General features: G+C 46.0%; 1 protein-coding gene across 1 annotated transcript in view; it reads right to left on the bottom strand.

The window, feature by feature from the left end:
* Positions 1-306: 306 nt before the first annotated feature.
* LOC311134274 (proto-oncogene tyrosine-protein kinase Src-like) overlaps positions 307-19,957 on the bottom strand; it is a 35,699-nt gene continuing 16,048 nt past the window's right edge. The window contains exons 3-12 of the mRNA XM_084167897.1: positions 13,112-13,211; positions 11,784-11,882; positions 10,981-11,084; positions 9,829-9,978; positions 7,880-8,035; positions 6,376-6,555; positions 6,135-6,211; positions 5,651-5,804; positions 3,616-3,747; positions 307-1,698 (exon numbers count right to left, since the gene is read on the bottom strand). Of these exons, the coding sequence (XP_084024023.1) occupies positions 1,490-1,698; positions 3,616-3,747; positions 5,651-5,804; positions 6,135-6,211; positions 6,376-6,555; positions 7,880-8,035; positions 9,829-9,978; positions 10,981-11,084; positions 11,784-11,882; positions 13,112-13,211 (1,361 nt within the window). The 3' untranslated portion in view covers positions 307-1,489. The remainder of the gene's footprint in view (positions 1,699-3,615; positions 3,748-5,650; positions 5,805-6,134; positions 6,212-6,375; positions 6,556-7,879; positions 8,036-9,828; positions 9,979-10,980; positions 11,085-11,783; positions 11,883-13,111; positions 13,212-19,957) is intronic.

The following is a 19,957-nucleotide window of genomic DNA, read 5'->3' as shown; positions in this document are numbered from 1 at the left end:
CTAATGATTGTACAACTGAGTCACAATAATCTCAGGGTGATTGCACACAAAAAAAATAGGACTGTGTTCAATAGGCACCCAATGGAATAAAACGGACTGAAAAAGGCATGGACAACGTGGGCTTATCCAATAACAAATGCTAATTTTCATTTTCTGTTGCAAAACATTTTTTAACGTTATGCCCTAATGAACATGACCCAAGACCATTTGAACTAATGGGGAGTCTGTATTAACACCCAGTTTGCTTGACGTCAGTTCTATGGGTATACAATGCTGTCATCCGATACATTTAATGTGAAACTGGCTGGGAGCTTCACAACTTACAGTTTTATTGACAGAGGAAGAAATAAGCAGCATCTTGGCCGTAATAGACAACAAAACAAAGTGAGAGTTGAAGAGACCTGGAGGAAGCAGCACTTGAGAATACTGGAGAGAGAAAGAGAGGAGGAAATAGACAAAGAAATGGAGAGAGAGAGAGAGACACAGAGAAAGAGACAGCGAGAGAGAGAGAGAGAGAGAGAGAGAGAGAGAGACAGACAGAGAGACAGAGAGAGAGAGACAGCGAGAGAGAGACAGCGAGAGAGACAGGGCTCTCTCGCTCTCTCTCTGGTCAAAAGTAGTGCACTTTGTAGGTAATGGGGTGCCATTTTGGACATACAAGAGAGAGGGAAAATAGACGGACATTCCTTTGGCACCGGTGCTACGTTGGCAGTGCTCTGCAAGAGGAGAGGAGGTGGAGAGGTCAGATGCTGTGGCGCTAGGGCCGCTTGCAAACTCCCCCTTGTGGATTCCAACAATGGGGGAGACTTCCTCTAGTCTAGCCAATGCTTACACTAATCCAATGCTTGACAGGCAGTGCACAGGTGCACACTTTGGGAAAAGTTTGAAGGAATCCGGGCACATCCTTTGATGAGAAGGGGACGAGGTCAAAACAGGCCCATCTCACTATCCTCCGTCCTTCCTTAGGACACTTCAGGTGGAAATTTCTCATAGCTACAGATCTAGGATCAGCTTCCCCTCCCCCGATCTTAACCATTAGTGGAGAAAATGCTAAACTGACCCAGGATCCGCGTCCAGGGGCAACTGCACCCTACTCCTCCTTAGGACACTCACCATCTTTCCTCCACAGATCTGGGATAAGCACCTTTCGCATCAGTCCAACCCTCAACCACTACGACAGTCCCCACAAAACCTGTCTCTGTAGCTCCAGGTTAGAAATCACTCATAACAACAGATCTAGGATCAGCTCCCCTTTTCTTCCCACTCCTAAACCATCCTTAACCGTTGTCCATTACAGGGGGGAAATAACACAAACCTGACCCATGATCAGCGGTGGGCAGGGCGCAGTGAGCGGTGGGCAGGGGGGTGCAGTGAGGGGTGGGCAGTGACATTGGTGGGCATTGGGCAGGTGTGGGCATTAGGCGGGGGGCATTGGTGGGGCAAGTCCATCCATGAGGTCCAGTAGGGGGGGGTCCGATGTCCCTGAGACCTATAGGTTCTCCCCAGGCTGGTACTGGGGCTCGGTGGAGGTGAAGTAGTCTTCCAGGAAGCCCTGCAGGTACTCGAAGGTGGGCCGTTCCTCGGCGTCCTTCCTCCAGCAGGTGAGCATGAGCTCGTGCATGGAGCCTGGGCAGTCAGCAGGGCAGGGCATCCGGTAGCCACGCTCCACCTGATCCAACACCTCCCGGTTCACCATGCCTGAAGACGGCGTATGGAGGATATATATAGAGAGAGAGCGAGCGAGCGATAGAGCGAGAACACGTTAGACAGTGTTTTTCTATAACACTTTTGAACAGCATATGATTCCACTAGCAAATCAAACAATAGCTGAAAAGAACATAGCATTCAATCCAACACCCCTCCTCTAATTTATATTAGAAATAAGCACACAGAAAAAATACCAACCCTTCACTTCCTTCTAAGTGCAATTGTATGCGACCGCTCATCTTGGACGACTGTTTAGTCAAAGTATACTATATAAAGTTGAAGTCGGAAGTTTAGCCAAATACATTTAAACTCAGTTTTTCACAATTCCTGACTTTTAATCCTAGTAAAAATTCCCTGTCTTACGTCAGTTAGGATCACCACTTTATTTTAAGAATGTGAAATGTCAGAATAATAGTAGAGAGAATGATTTATTTCAGCTTTTATTTCTTTCATCACATTCCCAGTGGGTCATAAGTTTACATACACTCAATTAGTATTTGGTAGCATTGCCTTTCAATTGTTTAACTTGGGTCAAACGTTTTGGGTAGCCTTCCACAAGCTTCCCACATTAAGTTGGATTTTGGGCCATTCCACCTGACAGAGCTGGTGTAACTGAGTCAGGTTTGTAGGCCTCCTTGCTCGCACACGCCTTTTCAGTTCTGCCACAAATGATCTATAGGATTGAGGTCAGGGCTTTGTGATGGCCACTCCAATACCTTGACTTTGTTGTCCTTAAGCCATTTTGCCACAACTTTGGAAGTATGCTTGGGGTCATTGTCCATTTGGAAGACCCATTTGCGACCAAGCTTTACCTTCCTGACTGATGTCTTGAGATGTTGCTTCAATATATCCACATCATTTTCCTTCCTCATGATGCCATCTATTTTGCGAAGTGCACCAGACCCTCCTGCAGCAAAGCACCCCCACAGCATGATGCTGCCACCCCATACTTCACGTTTGGGATGGTGTTCTTCGGCTTGCAAGCATCCCCCCTTTTTCCTCCAAACATAACGATGGTCATTATGGCCAAACAGTTCTATTTTTGTTTCATCAGACCAGAGGACATTTCTCCAAAAAGTATGATCTTTGTCCCCATGTGCAGTTGTAAACCGTAGTCTGGCTTTTTTATGGCGGTTTTGGAGCAGTGGCTTCTTCCTTGCTGAGCGGCCTTTCAGGTTATGTCGATATAGGACTCGTTTTACTGTGGATATAGATACTTTTGTACCTGTTTCCTCCAGCATCTTCACAAGGTCCTTTGCTGTTGTTCTGGGATTGATTTGCACTTTTCACACCAAAGTACGTTCATCTCTAGGAGACAGAACGCGTTACCTTCCTGAGCGGTATGACGGCTGCGTGGTCCTATGGTGTTTAGACTTGCATACTATTGTTTGTACAGATGAACGTGGTACCTTCAGGAGTTTGGAAATTGCTCCCAAGGATGAACCGGACTTGAGGTCTACAATTTGTTTTCTGAGGTCTTGGCTGATTTCTTATGATTTTCCCATTATGTTTGAAGGTAGGCCTTGAAATACATCCACAGGTACACCTCCAATTGACTCAAATGATGTCAATTAGCCTATCAGAAGCTTCTAAAGCCATGACATAATTTTCTGGAACCCACTGGAATTGTGATACAGTGAATTATAAGTGAAATAATCTGTCTGTAAACAATTGTTGGAAAAATTACTTGTGTTATGCACAAAGTAGATGTCCTAACCGACTTGTGGAGTGGTTGAAAAACGAGTTTTAAAGACTCCAACCTAAGTGTATGTAAACTTCCGACTTCAACTGTATACAACCCTGAAGAAAGCATTGTGTGTCAACACATTGGCGTTTTATATCTATTGTTGGGAGCACAGAGTGTGCAACTATTTGTATGAATGTTTCATGGAGGAAAGACTACGTTACCTGGATATGGTACTCTGCCTTTGGTGGCCAGTTCAGTGAGCAGGACCCCGAATGACCAGACATCTGACTTGATTGTGAAGCGTCCGTAGAGTGCAGCCTCTGGCGCCGTCCACTTAATGGGGAACTTGGCTCCTGGGGAAACAAAAAACCTGATTGACGACACACTCTGATAAAAGACCATGGTAGCCAAAATGTCACTGCTTTTAACTAGAATACATCAATACAAGTCTATTTTCCTAAAACAAGGCTAGAGTTGAGCCTCTCTACAGTCTGCCGAATGGAAAACCTGACGGTTACCTTCGCTGTTCTAATTTTGCTTGTCTCCAGTGGGCCTGGTTGTGATATACACTGGTCCTTTCACAGAGTCACAAGTTATTTAGCCCCTTCATTACAATCACTGAAGTCACAAAGTCTGCATCTAACAACTTTACAAAAATAAACACAAGTCATCAAGAGACTGGTTGGAATCAAAACCAGATTAAAGTGGGTCCTCCAAAACCAGGTTAAACAGGGGTCCTCCAAAACCAGGTTAAAGGGGGTCCTCCAAAACCAGGTTAAACAGTGGTCAACCAAAACCAGGTTAAACAGTGGTCATCCAAAACCAGGTTAAACAGGGGTCCACCAAAACCAGGTTAAATAGGGGTCCTCCAAAACCAGGTTAAACAGGGGTCCTCCAAAACCAGGTTAAACAGGGGTCCTCCAAAACCAGGTTAAACAGGGGTCCTCCAAACCAGGTTAAACAGAGGTCCTCTAAAACCAGGTTAAAGGGGGTCCTCCAAAACCAGGTTAAACAGAGGTCCTCCAAAACCAGGTTAAACGGGGTCCTCCAAAACCTTGTTAAACAGGGGTCCTCCAAAACCTTGTTATACAGGGGTCCTCCAAAACCTTGTTAAACAGGGGTCCTCCAAAACCTTGTTATATAGGGGTCCTCCAAAACCTTGTTAAACAGGGGTCCTCCAAAACCTTGTTAAACAGGGGTCCTCCAAAACTAGGTTAAACAGGGGTCATCCAAAACCAGGTTAAACAGGGGTCCACCAAAACCAGGTTAAACAGGGGTCCTCCAAAACCAGGTTAAACAGGGGTCCTCCAAAACCAGGTTAAACAGGGTCCTCCAAAACCAGGTTAAACAGGGGTCCTCCAAAACCAGGTTAAACAGGGGTCCTCCAAAACCAGGTTAAACAGGGCTCCTCCAAAACCAGGTTAAACAGAGGTCCTCTAAAACCAGGTTAAAGGGGGTCCTCCAAAACCAGGTTAAACAGAGGTCCTCCAAAACCAGGTTAAACGGGGTCCTCCAAAACCTTGTTAAACAGGGGTCCTCCAAAACCTTGTTATACAGGGGTCCTCCAAAACCTTGTTAAACAGGGGTCCTCCAAAACCTTGTTAAACAGGGGTCCTCCAAAACCAGGTTAAACAGAGGTCCTCTAAAACCAGGTTAAAGGGGGTCCTCCAAAACCAGGTTAAACAGAGGTCCTCCAAAACCAGGTTAAACGGGGTCCTCCAAAACCTTGTTAAACAGGGGTCCTCCAAAACCTTGTTATACAGGGGTCCTCCAAAACCTTGTTAAACAGGGGTCCTCCAAAACCTTGTTAAACAGGGGTCCTCCAAAACCTTGTTATACAGGGGTCCTCCAAACCCTTGTTAAACAGGGGTCCTCCAAAACCTTGTTATACAGGGGTCCTCCAAAACCTTGTTAAACAGGGGTCCTCCAAAACCTTGTTAAACAGGGGTCCTCCAAAACTAGGTTAAACAGGGGTCATCCAAAACCAGGTTAAAGGGGGTCCTCCAAAACCAGGTTAAACAGTGGTCCTCCAAAACCAGGCTTAGGACATACATTACATAGAGATATTGGACCCAGACCAGAGCCGCACCATGTCTGGCCATGTACACATTATCTTCTATGAGGAGGGGGCAGCAGGCTAAAGTCGGCCACTTTACACACCGAGACCAGTTGGAAAGAAAACCAGGATAAACAGGGGTCCTCCAAGACCAGGTTTAGGACACACAACTACAGATTTAACCTGGACTGAAGCCTTACCCTGTCTGGCAGTGTACTCATTGTCCTCTATGAGACGGGCCAAGCCGAAGTCGGCCACTTTACACGCCAGGTTGTCCCCGACCAGGATGTTGGCAGCCCTGAGGTCTCTGTGGACGTAGTTCATTCTCTCTACATATGCCATCCCTGCTGCAATCTATACACACACAGAGACAGAGAGACAGAGCGAGAGAGAGAGAGAGAGAGAGTGAGAGAGAGAGAGAGAGAGAGACAGAGCGAGAGAGAGAGACAGAGCGAGAGAGAGAGACAGAGCGAGAGAGAGAGAGAGAGAGAGAGAGAGAGACAGAGCGAGAGAGAGAGACAGAGCGAGAGAGAGAGACAGAGCGAGAGAGAGAGACAGAGCAAGAGAGAGAGACAGAGAGAGAGAAAATGATGGTTTAAAATGAACAAAAGAGGAGAAAAACTTAAATTGACTGAAATAAGACCATTATGCCAAAGGTATTGAACATTGTAGCGTATGTCCCACCTGAGATGCCATATCCACTAACTGGGGTAGACGTAGCAACTTGCCCGTGTCACCTTTCAGGAAGTCTAACAGGCTACCTGTGGGAGCGACAGTGTTATCAGAATACTGAGAAAGAGAAGGCAGGAGAGAGGGAACACAAGGACAAGATGTGTGTGAGCATGCACATGTGAATGCCAGCCTGTACCACAGCCCATGTAGTCAGTGATGATGATGATGATGATGATGTTTGCGCTACTGTTACCTTGGCTCATGTACTCAGTGACGATGTAGATGGGTTCCTCAGACACCACGGCGTAGAGCTGCACCAGTTTCTCGTGTCTCAGCTTCTTCATGACCTGGGCTTCCTGGAGGAAGGCCTCTGGGGACATGGTGCCTGTCTTCAGGGTCTTGATAGCCACCCGCGTTGTACCGTTCCACGTCCCTGTGGAAACACAGTAGCCATGGGTCAGAGTCCCCTAGCCAACCAGAGGAGGGTTTCCCAATGGGTCAGAGTCCCCTAGCCAACCAGAGGAGGGTTTCCCAATGGGTCAGAGTCCCCTAGCCAACCAGAGGAGGGTTTCCCAATGGGTCAGAGTCCCCTAGCCAACCAGAGGAGGGTTTCCCAATGGGTCAGAGTCCCCTAGCCAACCAGAGGAGGGTTTCCCAATGGGTCAGAGTCCCCTAGCCAACCAGAGGAGGGTTTCCCAATGGGTCAGAGTCCCCTAGCCAACCAGAGGAGGGTTTCCCAATGGGTCAGAGTCCCCTAGCCAACCAGAGGAGGGTTTCCCAATGGGTCAGAGTCCCCTAGCCAACCAGAGGAGGGTTTCCCAATGGGTCAGAGTCCCCTAGCCAACCAGAGGAGGGTTTCCCAATGGGTCAGAGTCCCCTAGCCAACCAGAGGAGGGTTTCCCAATGGGTCAGAGTCCCCTAGCCAACCAGAGGAGGGTTTCCCAATGGGTCAGAGTCCCCTAGCCAACCAGAGGAGGGTTTCCCAATGGGTCAGAGTCCCCTAGCCAACCAGAGGAGGGTTTCCCAATGGGTCAGAGTCCCCTAGCCAACCAGAGGAGGGTTTCCCAATGGGTCAGAGTCCCCTAGCCAACCAGAGGAGGGTTTCCCAATGGGTCAGAGTCCCCTAGCCAACCAGAGGAGGGTTTCCCAATGGGTCAGAGTCCCCTAGCCAACCAGAGGAGGGTTTCCCAGTGGGTCAGAGTCCCCTAGCCAACCAGAGGAGGGTTTCCCAATGGGTCAGAGTCCCCTAGCCAACCAGAGGAGGGTTTCCCAGTGGGTCAGAGTCCCCTAGCCAACCAGAGGAGGGTTTCCCAATGGGTCAGAGTCCCCTAGCCAACCAGAGGAGGGTTTCCCAATGGGTCAGAGTCCCCTAGCCAACCAGAGGAGGGTTTCCCAATGGGTCAGAGTCCCCTAGCCAACCAGAGGAGGGTTTCCCAATGGGTCAGAGTCCCCTAGCCAACCAGAGGAGGGTTTCCCAATGGGTCAGAGTCCCCTAGCCAACCAGAGGAGGGTTTCCCAATGCTTTCAAAGCTAAAGGAGTACATTATTTTTATCGTGACCCAGGACAGCCCATGGTACAGGCACACGTTTTCTGCCACAAGCAACTAAGCAGTCCTTATATGAAGTTATAGTTTAAATACATTTTGGAATAAAAGTGTCTGTTAAGACTATTTATTGTTTATATATACTTCAAAAAAACAGTGTGTGTGTGTGTGGGTGTGTGGGTGTGTGTGTGTGTCTGTGTTTGTCTGTCTTACCCATCCAGACCTCTCCGAAGCAGCCCTGGCCCAGTTTGAGGTCGAGGTGGAGGGACTCCCGGGATATCTCCCAGGCGTCGCGGGCCAGGCCCTGGGTCTGAGGCTTCAGCACCGGACACACCTCTGTCAGACAGTGGCACAGCCCATCTGCATGCTCTGGGGTTAGGTACGGGGAGACAGAGAGAGGCATACGGTCACCACCTAGACAGTTAGCACTGTCCACCCTTGTTAACACTATCCACCTAGGCAGTTATTTAGGGTTTTCTGAGACATTGGCACATCTGACAGGTGTCAGAAATGTGTGTTCGATATTCTTATTGAGTTATTGAGCAATGTCTGTGTAGCCTGTATTCAGTTTCACTTTGATGTATTATCAATATGCTTGACAAAGACAGTGCATACCATGTAAGAAAAATGATATATTTCATATATACAGTGGGGTCTGAAATGATTGATAAAGATGAGCAGAAATGACTATAAAATAAATTATTCAAATACCGAGCTATATTGTACGCAAAAAAATTGGGAATTATATTATTTTATACAAATACAATTGATCAGAGAAAAATATTTTGTTTAACAAGTAAACAATACCTTTCAATACCTTTGCGAGGATAACAGCACTGAGCCTTTCTCTAAAAGAAACACATTGGGAGGGATCTTAGACCATTCCACTTCTGGATCCTTGATATCCTCCGTCTGTGCTTAAGGACTGCCCTCTCCAATTCATAACCACAGGTTTTCAATGTGTTTCAAGTCCGGAGACAGATGGCCAATGCAATTTACACTAGTTGGAAACGGTTGTGAAAACAGAACGACTGAATTGCCCAAACCATGCCTTTGACTTTACACCATATATTACAGTACATTAACAAATAAACACCAAAACATTAACTTCAAGTTTGGTGTTACTCGCTGTATAATAGTCATGCTTGTAAGCAGCTATTAACATGTAAGGTGCTAATAACGTCCATAATGCGTTACTAACGGCGATAGTGGTAGACCAGCTGGTTACTCACTGCGATAGTAATAGACCAGCTGGTTACTCACGGCGATAGTGGTAGACCAGCTGGTTACTCACTGCGATAGTAATAGACCAGCTGGTTACTCACGGCGATAGTGGTAGACCAGCTGGTTACTCACTGCGATAGTAATAGACCAGCTGGTTACTCACGGCGATAGTGGTAGACCAGCTGGTTACTCACTGCGATAGTGGTAGACCAGCTGTTTACTCATTGCGATAGTAATAGACCAGCTGGTTACTCACTGCGATAGAGGTAGACCAGCTGGTTACTCACTGCGATAGTAATAGACCAGCTGGTTACTCACTGCGATAGAGGTAGACCAGCTGGTTACTCACTGCGATAGAGGTTGACCAGCTGGTTACTCACTGCGATAGAGGTAGACCAGCTGGTTACTCACTGCGATAGAGGTAGACCAGCTGGTTACTCACTGCGATAGAGGTAGACCAGCTGGTTACTCACTGCGGTAGTGGTAGACCAGCTGGTTACTCACTGTGGTAGTGGTAGACCAGCTGGTTACTCACTGCGATAGTAATAGACCAGCTGGTTACTCACTGTGGTAGTGGAAGACCAGCTGGTTACTCACTGCGATAGTAATAGACCAGCTGGTTACTCACTGTGGTAGTGGTAGACCAGCTGGTTACTCACTGTGGTAGTGGTAGACCAGCTGGTTACTCACTGTGGTAGTGGTAGACCAGCTGGTTACTCACTGTGGTAGTGGTAGACCAGCTGGTTACTCACTGCGATAGTAATAGACCAGCTGGTTACTCACTGTGGTAGTGGTAGACCAGCTGGTTACTCACTGTGGTAGTGGTAGACCAGCTGGTTACTCACTGTGGTAGTGGTAGACCAGCTGGTTACTCACTGTGGTAGTGGTAGACCAGCTGGTTACTCACTGCGATAGTAATAGACCAGCTGGTTACTCACTGTGGTAGTGGTAGACCAGCTGCTGTAGGCTGCTGAACTGGGTGCGTGAGGTGATGTAGAAGCCACCGCTGTCTAGCTTGCGTATCTTGTAGTGTTTGACGTTGAGACCTTTGGTGTTGTCGTAGTCCAACACGGACAGGCAGTAGGCTCCTGTGAATAAAAATAGAATAAAAAAATAATTAAGATACATTATCTGCAGCATCTCTATGCTCCTGTGTGTGTGGAATGAGAGATGTGTGGGTCAAAACAAGTTAACTTCAAGTTTGGATGGATCTCCTGGACTCAGCCTGTTCCTTCTAACAGTGGAAGTACATCTGTAGTAGTCATACTCCAATCAAGCCAGTTACGCATCTAGTGTTCCACACTACATACATCAGCATACTGTATGTTCACAGCATAAACTACACACTACACACATCAGCATACTGTATGTTCACAGCATAAACTACACACTACACACATCAGCATACTGTATGTTCACAGCATAAACTACACACTACACACATCAGCATACTGTATGTTCACAGCATAAACTACACACTACACACATCAGCATACTGTATGTTCACAGCATAAACTACACACTACACACATCAGCATACTGTATGTTCACAGCATAAACTACACACTACACACATCAGCATACTGTATGTTCACAGCATAAACTACACACTACATACATCAGCATACTGTATGTTCACAGCATAAACTACACACTACACACATCAGCATACTGTATGTTCACAGCATAAACTACACACTACACACATCAGCATACTGTATGTTCACAGCATAAACTACACACTACACACATCAGCATACTGTATGTTCACAGCATAAACTACACACTACACACATCAGCATACTGTATGTTCACAGCATAAACTACACACTACACCTCTATAGCCTGGAACCCTCAAACTCAACTCTGGACCTAGAAGCCAGTTTCACTGCATTTTTGTATTGTTCCCCTCTAATCAGGGAACCCCCCCCCCCCCCATCCCAACAAAGTGACTCTTCACCCATTTGGTGGGTTCATTCCGTGTTAAAAATGACTACTTCACAATAGAAAGGGGAAACATCAACAAGGAATTTGACAATCAAACACTCCACGTCTAAAATGTATGTCGCTCTCTCAGAGGTTCTTCTCACCCTTGGTGGTCTCACTCTCTCGGACCAGGAAGGTGCCTCGTCGGTTCTGTAAACTCAGAAGGAGCCTCTCTGAGTCGCGCCGAGTTATTTTCCCAAAATACCACCTGCAAAAGTGGGCCAGAGTGAGTAAGAAAGAACAGTGAGATCCTGCCACTGAGCAAAGGGACGTTGCACTCCAAAAGCATAGTTGGGTCACGTATTCAGACCTAAAAAAAGCGTAATGTCAATGAGTCCACGTCCCGTGGCATTGTGTCGATCCAGCTTTATAAGCACAGAATTCTGGGGGGAATTTATACAGTGCTTATCTTTTCAATATATTTTTGATTGTGGCATATTGCTGGATCTACAAAACAGATGGCCTGGGACATGGATTTATGTCATCAGAATGCCACTTTTGACAAACTGTGATTTTGGAGGGAAACTGTCCCTTTAATGTCCTTATGGAACACTACTTTTGCCCATTGAGACCCACTGAAGTACATCTGAGAATAGGGTATTTTACTATCCAGATGGGTTTGTCCATAATCATATATCTTAGAGAGAGTTTGGCCGATGTTATTAAAGCTGGACACCATGCTGCTTCTTCTAGGGTTGCAAAATTCCCAGGTTTTCTAGAAATCCTGGTTGGATTCAGATTTCCTGCTGATTCCAGGAATCTTCCAACTGACATTTCTGGAAAAACTGGGAATATTGGGAAAGTTACCAGCATTTTGCAACCCTAGCTCCATAATAATCAACATTTCATAACCCAACAAAAATAGGATAGATTGGGAGGAATTAACAAAAAGAAAAGTTGACGTTACTCTTCTGCTTGGATGGAGTCAGAGGGGGCCACATAGTTGCTGGGGATGTAACCGTTTTCTCCGGTAGTCAGAGACCGAGCCAGCCACCAGTCCCCTTCCCTGCAGCGAGACAGAGGAGAGGAGGTGGTGATGGTTATTGACTTGGACAACCAGAATTACCATGACATTCACAGGATAAAAAAAGATCAACCTCTCGACTAAATAATACATTTGAAAAAAAACAGGGAAACCAAGTGAAAACAATATGACACAATATATAAGCACAATCGTTTGGTTTGTTGTAGGTTGAGCTGACAAACATCACCTCAGTGCACACTGAGGAAAAACTGTGTTGAATGGAAAGAGGAAAAGTGGAGAGAAGTTAAGACAGGGGGATCAGAAAGGATTAGTTCACTGACCTGAAGCTGTACTTTCTCCTAAGAGAAACCATGAAGCGTGAGAGAGGGAAATAACAGACAGCAGAGAACATCAAATACACACAGAAAGAAATGCAGGAAACAGCAGAGCACACAAGATCAGACCATTGAACTAGTAGCAGCAACTAACGCTGGGTAAACACAGTGTGTGTGTGTGTGTGTGTGTGTGTGTGTGTGTGTGTGTGTGTGTGTGTGTGTGTGTGTGTGTGTGTTTGTGTGTAGGTATAAAACAGGTAGAGACCATCCTGCACCAAACTCCCACATGGCCTGACCTGAAATTTTAAATGTCTTCCTATAGTTTCTGATGAGTTATAAACTGTATTCCCGTAATACAACTCTGTTGTATCTGGGTATGACGTATTCTCTCCTGCTGCAATCAAAACACCCAGTCCGTCAGAGTGATGCTTTTGGAAAGGACAAACTTGAACTATTAGACCCAATCAACTGTAGAAGGGCTAGAATCAGGGTCGCGTTCATTAGGGCACCCAACAGAAAACATTTTTCAACAGAAGAAAACGAAAAATGTGTGTTTCTTATTGGACAAGTCCTCCCTGTTTCAGTTTTGTTTTCTTTAGTTTGGTGCCTAATGAACATTGACCTGACAAGGTTGTCCTTGTAAGATCTGGAAGCATTAGTAGTAATGTTGTACACAGCAGATGGGGCAACAGAAAGGGGACAGACAGTGTTGTCTGGCTAACGAGGAATTATGAATAAGTCAGCACTCACTGTGACTGTGTGTTTGTACAGTGTGCATGCATGCGTGTCCACACTGTGTGTGTTTACAGAACAATGTGAGTGTTTGGGTTTGTCTATGTCTGGATGAGTGTGTTTCAGTGTGTGTGTCTAGGTGAGAGTACATGGTGGACATGTAGTATCTAAACAGGAAGACCATGGGAGTGGACATCTCCTTACGTGTTGTTGATGATCTGCAGCCGCTCGCCTTTCTTGAAGGTCAGGTCCGAGGCAGTCCGTGATTCATAGTCGTAGAGTGCCACAAACGTAGTGACACCTCCTACGGGACAGACACGCACACACACACACACACAGGCACACACACAATATTTTAGACATGGGAGAGTTTTGGGCTAGCATACAAGCAGCTGAGCAATGGCATCTCTCGAGGCAAAGTACAGTAGCCTCCATCATTCTTAAATGGAAGAAGTTTGGAACCACCAAGACTCTTCTTAGAGCTGGCCGCCCAGCCAAACTGAGCAATCGGGGTAGAAGGGCCTTGGTCAGGGAGTTGACCAAGAACCCAATGGTCGCTCTGAAAGCTCCAGAGTTCATCTGTGGAGATGGGAGAACCTTCAAGAAGGAAGGACAACCATCTTTGCAGCACTCCACCAATCAGGCCTTTATGGTAGAGTGGCCAGACGGAAGCCACTCCTCAGTAAAAGGCACATGACAGCCCGCTTGGAGTTTGCCAAAAGGCACCTAAAGGACTCTCAGACCATGAGAAACAAGATTCTCTGGTCTGATGAAACCAAGATTGAACTCTTTGGCCTGAATGCCAAGCGTCACGTCTGGAGGAAACCTGAATACTTTCTGAATGAACTGTACTAATTCATATAGAATTATATTCATATAGAACTGGGCATCAGTTTTTCCCTAAAAATACTTCTGTTGCCCCCGCTTACATATTTGTTGTCTCAATTCATTTCAATTTAATGTTTTGGCATTCACATCTTAGAATATTACATTGGTGCCTTTTGCACCCTGCCAAAAGAAAAACAACTAGGGGAAACGTTGAGCTGTGTAATCCAATTTAGCATCTCCCGCAAAGAGATATCGGCATTTACATTAGGGCTGCCTAATAGTCCTTGAAGGTCACAACATCTATAGCTTCTCAGCTATCCCTTTATAACGAGCACCTGGTTTAGACCGGGGAAACTCGGGCCAATCATTGATTGGTTAATTAGATGCCGGGGGGAAACACTAGCCAGTAGAAAATCCCAGAAATGAGAGGGCAACCAATCACTTTACAGGAGACGCAAAATAATGACTGACCATCTGGTCTAGACACACTATAGTTTCATGTCTGGTCTGTGAGAGTCTTCAAAGTCAAACTGGAGACGGGCTTGGCACTCCTGGAGACGGGCTTGGCACTCCTGGAGACGGGCTTGGCACTCCTGGAGACGGGCTTGGCACTCCTGGAGACGGGCTTGGCACTCCTGGAGACGGGCTTGGCACTCCTGGAGACGGGCTTGGTACTCCTGGAGACGGGCTTGGTACTCTAAGCAGATTTTTGTGTCATACAACTTCCATGATCATGCTCTTTCCCATATTTATTGTAATTCAATATTCGCTGTCAACAGATGTTGCATATACACCAGTGGAGGCTGGTGGGAGGAGCTATAGGAGGACGGGCTCATTGTAATGGATGGAATGGAATAAATGGAACAGTCAAACGTGGTTTCCATATATTTTATGTGTTTGATACCGTTCCATTTACTCCATTCCACCATTACAATGAGCCTGTCCTCCTATAGCTCCTCCCACCAGCCTCCTCTGGTATACACCGGTTTCTGATGGAAAGGTACCCCTGATTGCCAGCACAAGGCAAACAGGTATGACTCTTCGGTTTCCTCTCCCTACCCTGCACCAAACGAAGTCGGTCCCAAAATGCACATTATATTGCAACTATAGCATCAAGCTAGGGGAAATAAATATGTGTTCACTAATTGTTGACAGCATACTCGTTTATAGTTATTTCCTCATCTCGTGGCTTGTCGGAGTGCACCAACTCATAAAAACTGGTTTGATAATAATATTACTGTATGTCATTTAGCAGAAACTTTCATCCAAAGCGACCTAAAGTAATGCATTCATACATTATGTTATGTATAGGTGGCCCTGGGAATCAAAGCCACTATCCAGGCGTTGCAAGAGCCATTCTCTACCAACTTAGCTACAGAGGACCACACATAGCGAATCGGGTAGTTGGCCAGAAATCCTGGATGCTCGGTGATACACCCCTGCATCCCCTCCTTGAAGTTGTTGCAGACTGCAGAACTTTTGCAGCACTTGCTTCCTTGCTCTGTGGCCATCAGACTGAGCACGTTTGAATGTAATCACATGGCTGTTCGATTGTGAGTCGATTACTTTAATTTTTAGCCAGCCAGCCAGATTATATACACTTCATGGTAATAGCCAAATGCAAAGCTTTACCATCATAGGCAATCACCATTGTGCTAGTAGCTAGTAGTTAAAACAAACCAACATTCACATATTTGGCATCATAGCTGATGTCAGGTGGTTGGGCACTGCAGTTAACTGCATGGCTAGCTAACTACATACCAATCGTCAGTAGGACCACTGTGTTGTAGCTGTATGTGTCCTATCATGACCTTGTTGAGGTCCTGGGTTTCTCCTCCTAGGCTTGTACCAGTGGAGGCTGCTGAGGGGAGGACGGCTCATAATAATGGCTGAAATGGAGCGAATGGAATGGCATCAAACACATTGAAACCATATATTTGATACCATTCCACTGACTCCGCTCCAGCCATTACCACGAGCCCGTCCTCCCCACCAGCCTCCTGTGGCTTGTATATATATATAGCTGAACAACCCGGCTATTTATAATCTTGGTTGACCCAGAACTAAAATACTGCGCAATTTGGTCAGCTGAGTGATTTACACTGAACAAAAATATAAACGCAACATGAAACAATTTTAAAGATTTTAGTGAGTTACAGTTCATATAAGGAAATCAGTCAATTTAAATGAATTCATTAGGCCCTAATCTATGGATTTCACATAACTGGGAATACAGATATGCATATTTTGGTCACAGAAAAAAGTAGGGGCGTGGATCAGAAAACCAGTCAGTACTTGGTGTGACCACCATTTGCCTCATGCAGCGTGACATCTCCTTCGCATTGAGTTGATCAGGCTGTTGATTTTGGCATGTGGAATGTTGTCCCACTCCTCTTCAATGGCTGTGCAAGGTTGCTGGATATTGGCGGGAACTGGAACACGTTGTCGTGCACGTCAATCCAGAGCATCCCAAACAGGCTCAATGGGTGACATGTCTGGTGAGTATGCAGACCATAGAAGAACTGGGACATTTTCAGCCTCCAGGAATTGTGTACAGATCCTTGCGATATGGGCCGTGCATTACCATGCTGAAACATGAGGTGATGGCTGCGGATGAATGAGACGACAATGGTCCTCAGGATCTCGTCACGGTATCTAAGTGCATTCAAATTGCCATAGATAAAATGCAATTGTGTTAGTTGTCTGTAGCTTATACCTGCCCATACCCCACCACCAGGACCTCAGACAACGACCCTAAGCACACAGACAAGACAACGCAGGAGTGACTTCGTGACAAGTCTCTGAATGTCCTTGAGTGGCCCAGCCAGAGCCTGCACTTGAACACGATCTAACATCTCTGGAGAGACCTGAAAATAGTTGTGCAGCAACGCTCCCCATCCAACCTGACAGAGCTTGAGAGAATCTGCAGAGAAGAATGGGAGAAACTCCCCAAATACAGGTTTGCCAAGCTTGTAGCGTCATACCCAAGAAGACTCAGGGCTGTAATCGCTGCCAAAGGTGCCTCAACAAAGTACTGAATACTTATGTTAAATGTGATATTTCCGTTTTTTTTATTTTTATAAACTAGCAACATTTCTAAAAACCAATTTTTGCTTTGTCATTATGGGGTATTGTGTGTAGATTGATAAGGAAGGCTGTAACCTAACAAAATGTGGAAAAAGTCAAGGGGTCTGAATACTTTCCGAAGGCACTGTATGTATATATATTTATACAATATATACATATTTTTGTAAATATTAGTATATCTTTTCATGTGACAACACTGAAGAAATGACACTTTGCTACAATGTAAAGTAGTGAGTGTACAGCTTGTATAACAATGTGAATTTGTCCCCTCAAAATAACACAAAACACAGCCATTAATGTCTAAACCGCTGGCAACAAAAGTGAGTACACCCCTAAGTGAAAATGTCCAAATTGGGCCCAAAGTGTCAATATTTTGTGTGGCCACCATCATTTTCCAGCACTGCCTTAACCCTCTTGGGCATGGAGTTCACCAGAGCTTCACAGTTTGCCACTGGAGTCCTCTTCCACTCCTCCATGACGACATCACGGAGCTGGTGGATGTTAGAGACCTTGCACTCCTCCACCTTCCGTTTGAGGATGCCCCACAGATGCTCAATAGGGTTTAGGTCTGGAGACATGCTTGGCCAGTCCATCACCTTTACCCTCAGCTTCTTTAGCAAGGCAGTGGTCGTCTTGGAGGTGTGTTTGGGGTCGTTATCATGATGAAATACTGCCCTGCGACCCAGTCTCCGAAGGGAGGGGATCATGCTCTGCTTCAGTATGTCACAGTACATGTTGGCGTTTATGGTTCCCTCAATGAACTGTAGCTCCCCAGTGCCGGCAGCACTCATGCAGCCCCAGACCATGACACTCCCACCACCATGCTTGACTGTAGGCAAGACACACTTGTCTTTGTACTCCTCACCTGGTTGCCGCCACACACGCTTGACACCATCTGAACCAAATAAGTTTATCTTGGTCTCATCAGACCACAGGACATGGTTCCAGTAATCCATGTCCTTAGTCTGCTTGTCTTCAGCAAACTGTTTGCGGGCTTTCTTATGCATCATCTTTAGAAGAGGCTTCCTTCTGGGACGACAGCCATGCAGACCAATTTCATGCAGTGTGCGGCGTATGGTCTGAGCACTAACAGGCTGACCCACCACCCCTTCAACCTCTGCAGCAATGCTGGCAGCACTCATACGTCTATTTCCCAAAGACAACCTCTGGATATGACGCTGAACACGTGCACTCAACTTCTTTGGTCGACCATGGCGAGGCCTGTTCTGAGTGGAACCTGTCCTGTTAAACCGCTGTATGGTCTTGGCCACCGTGCTGCAGCTCAGTTTCAGGGTCTTGGCAATCTTCTTATAGCCCAGGCCATCTTTATGTAGAGCAACACATTTTTTTTCTCAGGTCCTCAGAGAGTTCTTTGCCATGAGGTGCCATGTTGAACTTCCAGTGACCAGTATGAGGGAGTGTGAGAGCGATGACACCAAATTTAACACACCTGCTCCCCATTCACACCTGAGACCTTGTAACACTAACGAGTCACATGACACCGGGGAGGGAAAATGGCTAATTGGGCCCATTTTGGACATTTTCACTTAGGGGTGTACTCACTTTTGTTGCCAGAGGTTTAGACATTAATGGCTGTGTGTTGAGTTATTTTGAGGGGACAGCAACTTTACACTGTTATACAAGCTGTACACTCATTACTTTACATTGTAGCAAAGTGTCATTTCTTCAGTGTTGTCACATGAAAAGATATACTCAAATATTTACAAAAATGTGAGGGGTGTGTTCACTTTTGTGAGATACTGTGTATATATATACACATATATATACACACACACACACAGTGGGGAGAACAAGTATTTGATACACTGCCGATTCTGCAGGTTTTCCTACTTACAAAGCATGTAGAGGTCTGTAATTTTTATCATAGGTACACTTCAACTGTGAGAGACGGAATCTAAAACAAAAATCCAGAAAATCACATTGCATGATTTTTAAGTAATTAATTTGCATTTTATTGCATGACATAAGTATTTGATACATCAGAAAAGCAGAACTTAATATTTGGTACAGAAACCTTTGTTTGCAATTACAGAGATCATACGTTTCCTGTAGGTCTTGACCAGGTTTGCACACATTGTAGCAGGGATTTTGGCCCACTCCTCCATACAGACCTTCTACAGATCCTTCAGGTTTCGGGGCTGTCGCTGGGCAATACGGACTTTCAGCTCCCTCCAAAGATTTTCTATTGGGTTCAGGTCTGGAGACTGGCTAGGCCACTCCAGGACCTTGAGATGCTTCTTACGGAGCCACTCCTTAGTTGCCCTGGCTGTGTGTTTCAGGTCGTTGTCATGCTGGAAGACCCAGCCATGACCCATCTTTAATGCTCTTACTGAGGGAAGGAGGTTGTTGGCCAAGATCTCGCGATACACGGCCCCATCCATCCTCCCCTCAATACGGTGCAGTCGTCCTGTCCCCTTTGCAGAAAAGCATCCCCAAAGAATGATGTTTCCACCTCCATGCTTCACGGTTGGGATGGTGTTCTTGGGGTTGTACTCATCCTTCTTCTTCCTCCAAACACGGCGAGTGGAGTTTAGACCAAAAAGCTCTATTTTTGTCTCATCAGACCACATGATCTTCTCCCATTCCTCCTCTGGATCATCCAGATGGTCATTGGCAAACTTCAGACGGGCCTGGACATGCGCTGGCTTGAGCAGGGGGACCTTGCGTGCGCTGCAGGATTTTAAACCATGACGGCATAGTATGTTACTAATGGTTTTCTTTGAGACTGTGGTCCCATTTCTCTTCAGGTCATTGACCAAGTCCTGCCGTGTAGTTCTGGGCTGATCCCTCACCTTCCTCATTATCATTGATGCCCCACGAGGTGAGATCTTGCATGGAGCCCCAGACCGAGGGTGATTGACCATCATCTTGAACTTCTTCCATTTTCTAATAATTGCGCCAACAGTTGTTGCCTTCTCACCAAGCTGCTTGCCTATTGTCCTGTAGCCCATCCCAGCCTTGTGCAGGTCTACAATTGTATCCCTGATGTCCTTACACAGCTCTCTGGCCTTGGCCATTGTGGAGAGGTTGGAGTCTGTTTGATTGAGTGTGTGGACAGGTGTCTTTTATACAGGTAACGAGTTCAAACAGGTGCAGTTAATACAGGTAATGAGT

This window comes from Coregonus lavaretus, assembly GCF_964263955.1.
Source record: "Coregonus lavaretus genome assembly, chromosome: 8".
Classification (NCBI taxonomy): Eukaryota; Metazoa; Chordata; class Actinopteri; order Salmoniformes; family Salmonidae; genus Coregonus; species Coregonus lavaretus.
Note: the sequence above shows the minus strand (reverse complement) of the source record. Positions and strands in the feature narration are given on the sequence as shown.